Here is a 7,054-nt window from a genome sequence, read left to right on the forward strand (position 1 = left end):
TCGTTCTCAGCTACTTACTGTACCTTACATACTTGACATCACGGTCCGTCAGTGTACTTCTCAGTATCTGCAATGGTGCAAGTGTAGCTGTGCAAGCACCTCCGGCTTCCTCAGCTTTTCTGCTCTGTTGTCGATGGAAGAAGATTCGTGCAGAGCGACGGCTTCGGAGGACAGTGCCGAGGAGGTAGACGAAGTGTAGGAGCTGAGGTACATGTAGGGTGACTGCTTAACTCCGTGGAAGGAGGTGTAAGGATGTATGCCATGCTCACGGGTCAATGTAGTCTTGTCCTATCTGTAGCACAACCAGCCCTAGTCTGCCGTGCTGAGTTGACCGAGCAGCGTCTCGACGTTTGACGAGGCTGTAATGGAGAAGGGCTCGATGATGGCGTGCAGATACACCCTGTTTCTGCTCACGCGTTCTTTCGTGTTGTTGGGTTTAATGACTGTGCAGGTGAAACTGGAGGTGAAGGTAACTGTCTGGTTCGAAATGTCATGCTGTCCGTTGACGAAATCAGCTCTGAAATCAAGGGTAGCTGTACGATATTCGCTTGCTTGTGCACCGCCGATCGGAGCAGGTCTGCTGGACCAGGTCTCTCCACAGTTCTAGTGTTCTTGTCCTTATCCTCGTCCTCGCTGGTCACAGCCATCTTTCACTCCGTCGTCCTCTACTTCATCATCTTCAATGCTGGACAAACACTCAAGCTCTTCATCTGCTTTCGGACAGACCCTAAACTGTAGTAAATTGTTGCCTCTTGCTAGTCTGAGTGTTATCTTCATTGATGCGCTTTTGCTCCGTACCAGCGTCGACTTTGCTTTTACATTCTTTGTTACAGCAGTATCTACTGCAAGGCATAGAGGCACCACCTTCAGCCCTACAATTTACTGCAGGTGAGAACAAACAAATAACACGTTGCATTCCAAAATATCGAGCTTAAGCTTGCACACCAATACAGGTTTCTTCTTGGACGTTTTCTTTCAATGTTTGACAAAGCAGTTTTCTGCCTCTGAATTTCACAAGTCAGAAATAAAAAAACTAACAATGCCTTGCAATCAAATCGGAGTACCATAACTATGTCCATCCTCCTCGTGTTCCTTCGCTGAAGCAAAGTCCGGCAGGACAAGTATTCTCAAATCCTCTTAAACACTTGTTTATCTATCTCTCGATACGAGAGTCATTGGCTTTACAAACTGTGTCCCTTTCTGCACACAATGGCAGATCAGTATCTTGAAGCGGGATTACAACCGTGCTTTTTTCTGACTTGCCTAAATAAACAAAGCCAATTCTGTTATTATGTCACCAAGCAGATGACTTACATATATAATAAAGTAATAGTGTGTGATATAAGTGTAATGCCAGTACAGTACACAAATAGACAAGATTGATTTGCAAACCGTCCTCAGCTAAGAAAAGACAGTATTTTAATACAGAATGCTAACAATACTAGAGGTACATAAAAGGAATGGAAATACTAGTCAAAGTCTAAATCCGGATTGAAACATTCCTGCCAATACTGGCCATGTGCAACGTCCTTGAAATTCAACTTTGTGGAGAATTCGCAACTGAAGACGGCTGTGTTCTGTGGTCGCCAGAGAGTCGGACGAATGTCGGGAGGAAGCCATAAGAGCAACTCGCCTTGTGGTCCTAATACCCATCCGTTGTCTGTAACGGTCCAATTTGCAAGGCCATTGTCGACGCCTTGTATGTCGGAGCATGCAGCGACCACATTGCCTTGCAGACTCCTGGTCATTAAAGAATCGCCTTCTTTGCCTGGTACATCCCAAATACGTATTGTCGCGTCAAAAGAGCAGGAAACGATACGCGAACTGTCTGGTGAAAAGGCGACGCAAGTAATACCACCAGAATGTCCATTGTACGGCTCAGAAACGGTACTTCCATTACTTGCATCCCAAACAATAACCGTCCGATCGTAGGACGCAGAAACAAGGTACGCCCCGTCATGTGAAAACGCAACGGACGTGACTGTGTTGCTGTGCCTCTCCAGCGGTCCAGAGACGATCTGGCCACTCTGCACGTCGCGAATAATGATATCATCGTCCAAACTGCGCGAGGCAATAAAGCTCCCATCAGGGGAGAAGGCAAATGGCGCAAAATACTGTTGAGTGCTGTCTTTGGGCGCCTTGAAAGGTCCGGAAACACATTTCCCGCTTTCGGCATTCCAGATGACGACGTCGTTGTCGACAGACGCCGATGCGATAAATGTGCCATCCGGCGAGAAGGCGACAGTCCAGACTTTAGTCGTGTGCAGTTGTTCAGATTGAGCAATCATGCCTCCGTTCTCAGCATTCCAGATGATGATGGTTCTATCAAAAGAGCCAGAGACGATACGTGTGCCGTCAGGAGAGAAGGCGATTGAAGTGACAGCGTCGGAGTGCCCTATGAGCGGCTCGAATGTCATCTCACGGCCGTTTACGTCCCAGATAACGACAGTTTTATCCTCGGAACCGGAGACGATTCGATCCCCATTAGGCGAAAAGGCAGCAAAATTAACGAAGTCCATATGTCCCTCAAACAGCACGGAAGCTACTTGCTCAGTACTGGTGTCCCAGAGCCTCACTGATTTATCCCAAGAGCCTGATACTATCTGACTGCCATCCAGAGAGAAAGCAACAGACCTAACTGCTTCTGTGTGCCTGGAAGAAGTGTCGGACACAATCTTGCCAATCGACGCGCCCCAGAGTCTGACAGTCCTGTCATCGGATCCTGATACGATGTGTGACCCATCAGGCGAAAAGGCAACAGAACGAACAGTATCTCCATGGCCAGTGAAAGGACCAGAAACTATGTCACCACTCTCTATGTCCCAGACAACAATTGTACGATCACCGGATCCTGACAAAACACGCCTTCCGTCGGACGAAAATACGACAGAATGAACAAAATTTGAGTGCAAAAATGGGCCTGCAACAACTTTGCCGCTCTCCACGTCCCAGACTCTCACTGTGAAATCATCCGAGCCAGAGACGACGTACCTGTCGTCGGGCGAGATTGCTATAGAGTTAACTTCACCCGTGTATCCTACGAAAGGCTCGCTAATGGCCTGTCCCGTCATCGCGTCCCAGACTCGAATTGTCTTGTCCTTGGAGCCCGAAACAATTCGCTTCCCGTCAGAGGAGAAGACGACGGAACGTACAGCAGCTGTATGTCCTTCGAGAACATGAACAGTGGATGCACCCTTGACGTCCCACAATCTTATCGTCTTGTCCTCAGAGGCTGAAGCAACGTGCGTTCCCTCTGGTGAAAATGCAACAGCCCACACACCTTCGGTATGCCCTTTAAATGGTCCTGACACCACTTTCCTCAACTCAATGTCCCAGATCGAGACTGTCTTGTCCCATGATCCAGAGGCGATGCGACGCCCGTCTGATGAGAATGCGACAGAAATGGTACCGAATCCGTTCTCGTCAGAAAGTTCACATAGCACCTCACCGCTTTCAACGTCCCAGATTCTGACCATCCCGTCATCAGAGGCCGACGCGATGCACTTCCCATCAGGCGAGAACACAACAGACTGAACAATATCCGAATGTCCCTCCAAGACCTTCAACCACAGCGGTGGCCGTTTCGTCCCTATTCGATCCACTTCTACCATCCGAGATATCTGTTTCGAGTAGTGAGCAGCAACTTCTGATTCACCCTTCATGAGCGGGAGCATGGAGACGTAGATGTGCGGTGTGCTTTCGGTCATGGGTATGGCGAATTCGGAGGCGAGTCCACTAGCGTCCTTCAGGAATAAAAAAACGTCCGAATCATGCTCCTAGGCAAGAATCAGCGCCTTTACACAACTGAACTCGACGTTGCTCACCTCGGACCACACAGCAGCGTCCATGAGCGCTCGGCTTGCGACACTACGCACCAGGCCCAGTAGGCCAATCACCTCAAACCAATACAGCAACCGCTTGCGTGCGAATGATATTAACTCATCCAACAGCTCGCGTGAGTGCGGTGCGTTAATGAGGTGGTATGCCCAGTATATGCACGCATACCACAGCTGAAAAGGTATCGTGTCGTTGATACAATCGTTAATCCCGACAACCTCGCCATTGTATACAAAAGACGATTCGAGATTGCACATATTGAAATGAAGCATGTCCTTCATAACAATAAAGCATCGCTTGGTAATATCCAACTGCTGCAAGGATGTATCGATAAACCATGGGCCGGATAGACAGTCAACAGGGTCTATGTGTGTTGAGCAAGGCTTTGAGCAGGGATCTGACGTGAGATAGTCTGCGAACGATGTATGGAAAACATGCACAGGCTTTCCCGGGGTGAATGCGACTACACTCTGCAGTTTCGAAAGAATTAGACGTGATGAGTTATGGCTCGACAATCCTAGGATTGCGTCAATCGTAATGTCTGACAGTGGTGCATTGCTCAACAGGATGAGACCAAATATTTGAGAGAAGCGTATGAGAGATGAAGGATACCGTTCTGAAACAACTCCAGAAGCCCTGAGCACAGATTCATACAATCGGTCAAGGCCACTAAGCAAATGAGATTTCCCAACGATACTCTCGAGTTCTTCAAATGGGCTAGGGTTGTCCTTAACTAGCTTGATTGCCGTCGATGCCCAAATGAAGAGTCCCTGAGACGCGTCGAGGAGCTGTTTCCGATACGTGCCCCATTCATTCGGCATCTCGAGACCTAAATCCTCGAAAATCACTTTTATTTCGTGATCGATGTATTGCAGAACATCTCGTCGGCTGGTATCCGAGCCCGAATCTAAGGCAAGTTCGTGCACAAATTTATTTGCATTTGATGACAATACCGCATTGATGTCAGCCTCAGGCCTGCTCGTAATGAGGAATCGGAAACAGGAGGGTAACCTCCCAATTTCTCGTTTCAAGAGTGACATCAATGTTCTCCGTGATTCAGGAGTACCACATTCATCCAATGCGTCGAGGACAATGATAGTATGTCCCTGCATATCCTCTCTTGCTGCCATGAGTGGTTCATAAATGAGCCTCTTGAACTGCATCTCAGCGACAGCCTCAACGATACGGTCACTTCTTTGAATAGCAGACTCGACTTGCTTCGCAATAGACGAGTCAAATAAGGCAAGTTGGAATGCAATCGTCCGGAAAATAGAGGTGAGCTGGTCCTCAGCACCATCGACTCGATTGAAAAATAGAAATGCACCAAGGCACGACATCTCACGACAGTACTCGGCGATCGTCGTCGCAATCGTGCTCTTCCCAGATCCCGCGACGCCGCGCAACCATAGGATGTTTTGCTCCGTGTCTGATAAAAGCCAATCCATGATTTCGTTCAGAACCTCTATCCGCGTATCTTCGAGGCATCGACCACGCTTGAATGCATTCATGTCATTCGGGCAGAGCATATCCTTGAAATCTAATCGAAGCCTGCTTAGTCTGTGGACTCAATAGTAAACTGTTCCACATACGCATATCATTGACTTTATCAGAGATTCGCGCGGAAACAAGTGCAGTCTGTAGAGCAATGCCCTGTTCGAGCGATCTTTTAAGATCTCCGAAACGCCCGATAAACTCGTCTATTTTTGGCCGGCTCATCTGGAGCATCCGTTCTGATGCAAAAGTTAGTTGCTTGCCGAATTTTGTATTATAAAGTCAACATACGCGGGAAGTTTCGATTAGTATAGTGCAGGACAAATCTACAGCACTCGATTGTCTGCTGCGAGAGACTTTCGATTGTCCGCTTCATTTTCTCGATTTTGTTAGGAAGTGATTTGACATCGGTGACAAAATCGTAAGTATCCTCCATGAGATAGACCAAATTGACGAGTCCGTTATCAGTCTCAATCTGGTGGGACGCGGCCTGGAAATACATAAGTCTAGGTGTTCAGCCCGTACCAGGGATCAAAGGCACCTTGTACAGCGCCGACACCAGCTGCCAAGCTGCATTCACATACGGATGGACCTATTGTTGATGAGTAAACTCTGCCGATCCATAGCACGTCAGGGACGTACCGTGGATAACTTATCGATGACATTGACAAGCACTCCTGTCTTTTCAACTAGCGCCAATTGTGACTTCCCCAGATCCCTACCTTCAAAAAGCGTCGACGGACATTGGTTCACCAAACCATGAGGCTCAGTAGAGTGGTGCAGTCCATGTGCCACCTCAACTGCAGTATTGACATCAGGGCTGAGATCCACAGACGTGACAATCGCATCCAGCAGATGAACGACCACAGTTGGGTTTCCATAATTCGTTCCCGCGGGTGCATTGAGGGGAAGATGAGCTGTGATCAGTATATAGTGAGTGATTTGTAGACGAAAAGGGGGAAATGAACACACACCCGGCCCATTGACACATCTTCTGGATAACTCGCTGAGTTCGATGTCGATCGAACCGATGCAAGTATCCTCTCGAAATGGAATCGCCGATTTATGCAGCACCTTGACCGAAACAACAATGGACCCATCTGCTGTTGGGCTGCCTCGCTGGCATGAATTCCTGATATTGAATCAGAGTGAATGGTGTACGTACAAAGACAAGGTCTCGTTCCAAATGTGCGATTTATCCTTGATCGTACACGTCTTCCGAAGAATACGTCCAAGACCTACTTCGACACAGAGGTTTGGGACTTTGCTGTGCAAAGAACGATCCCACTGCAGACTGTCGATGCGGATCACTAGGAAGCATATCGATGTTAAATCACAGTTGTGGAATTGACCTGACAAACGCACCCTTTGCATTCATGGTGGAAGTAGGTTATGAAAACACACCTGTGCACGGGACCCTCGACCCCGCATCAGCTTGATATAGAACTCATTGATTGGAAACATGATAGACGCCCACTGCCATAGTGAGTACTAACTGGCGCAAGTTGCCTAGCCCTAAGTGTGAAACGGTGAATTCTTGCCATGTGACCTGATGTTATGTCAGCTGAGCAATAGCGGCAGCCCAGTGCACGTGCTGAGTACTCCCATCCTGGACCACATGGGGCATTTCACAATTCCTTACCTTAAAAAATAACTTACATAATGATAAACATTATTTGAAATTTATTTTCCCATTTTTGACTAGCAAAAATTATAAACAAAATTT

At 47.8% G+C, this 7,054-nt stretch overlaps 2 protein-coding genes across 2 annotated transcripts; both read right to left on the minus strand.

Annotated features, from left to right (window-relative positions):
* Nucleotides 1-60: 60 nt before the first annotated feature.
* Nucleotides 61-647, minus strand: FOMMEDRAFT_160319 (uncharacterized protein; the record flags this gene model as incomplete). Its single annotated transcript, XM_007270081.1, has 3 exons — nt 61-202; nt 270-359; nt 415-647. 3 exons carry the CDS (start codon nt 645-647, stop codon nt 61-63), a joined length of 465 nt encoding a protein of 154 aa, XP_007270143.1.
* An 822-nt stretch (nt 648-1,469) lies between these two features.
* On the minus strand, nt 1,470-5,345 carry FOMMEDRAFT_92922 (WD40 repeat-like protein; the record flags this gene model as incomplete). Its single annotated transcript, XM_007269854.1, has 2 exons — nt 1,470-3,773; nt 3,867-5,345. 2 exons carry the CDS (start codon nt 5,343-5,345, stop codon nt 1,470-1,472), a joined length of 3,783 nt encoding a protein of 1,260 aa, XP_007269916.1.
* Nucleotides 5,346-7,054: the final 1,709 nt, after the last annotated feature.

The sequence above is a fragment of the Fomitiporia mediterranea genome (genome assembly GCF_000271605.1).
Source record: "Fomitiporia mediterranea MF3/22 unplaced genomic scaffold FOMMEscaffold_11, whole genome shotgun sequence".
Classification (NCBI taxonomy): domain Eukaryota; kingdom Fungi; phylum Basidiomycota; class Agaricomycetes; order Hymenochaetales; family Hymenochaetaceae; genus Fomitiporia; species Fomitiporia mediterranea.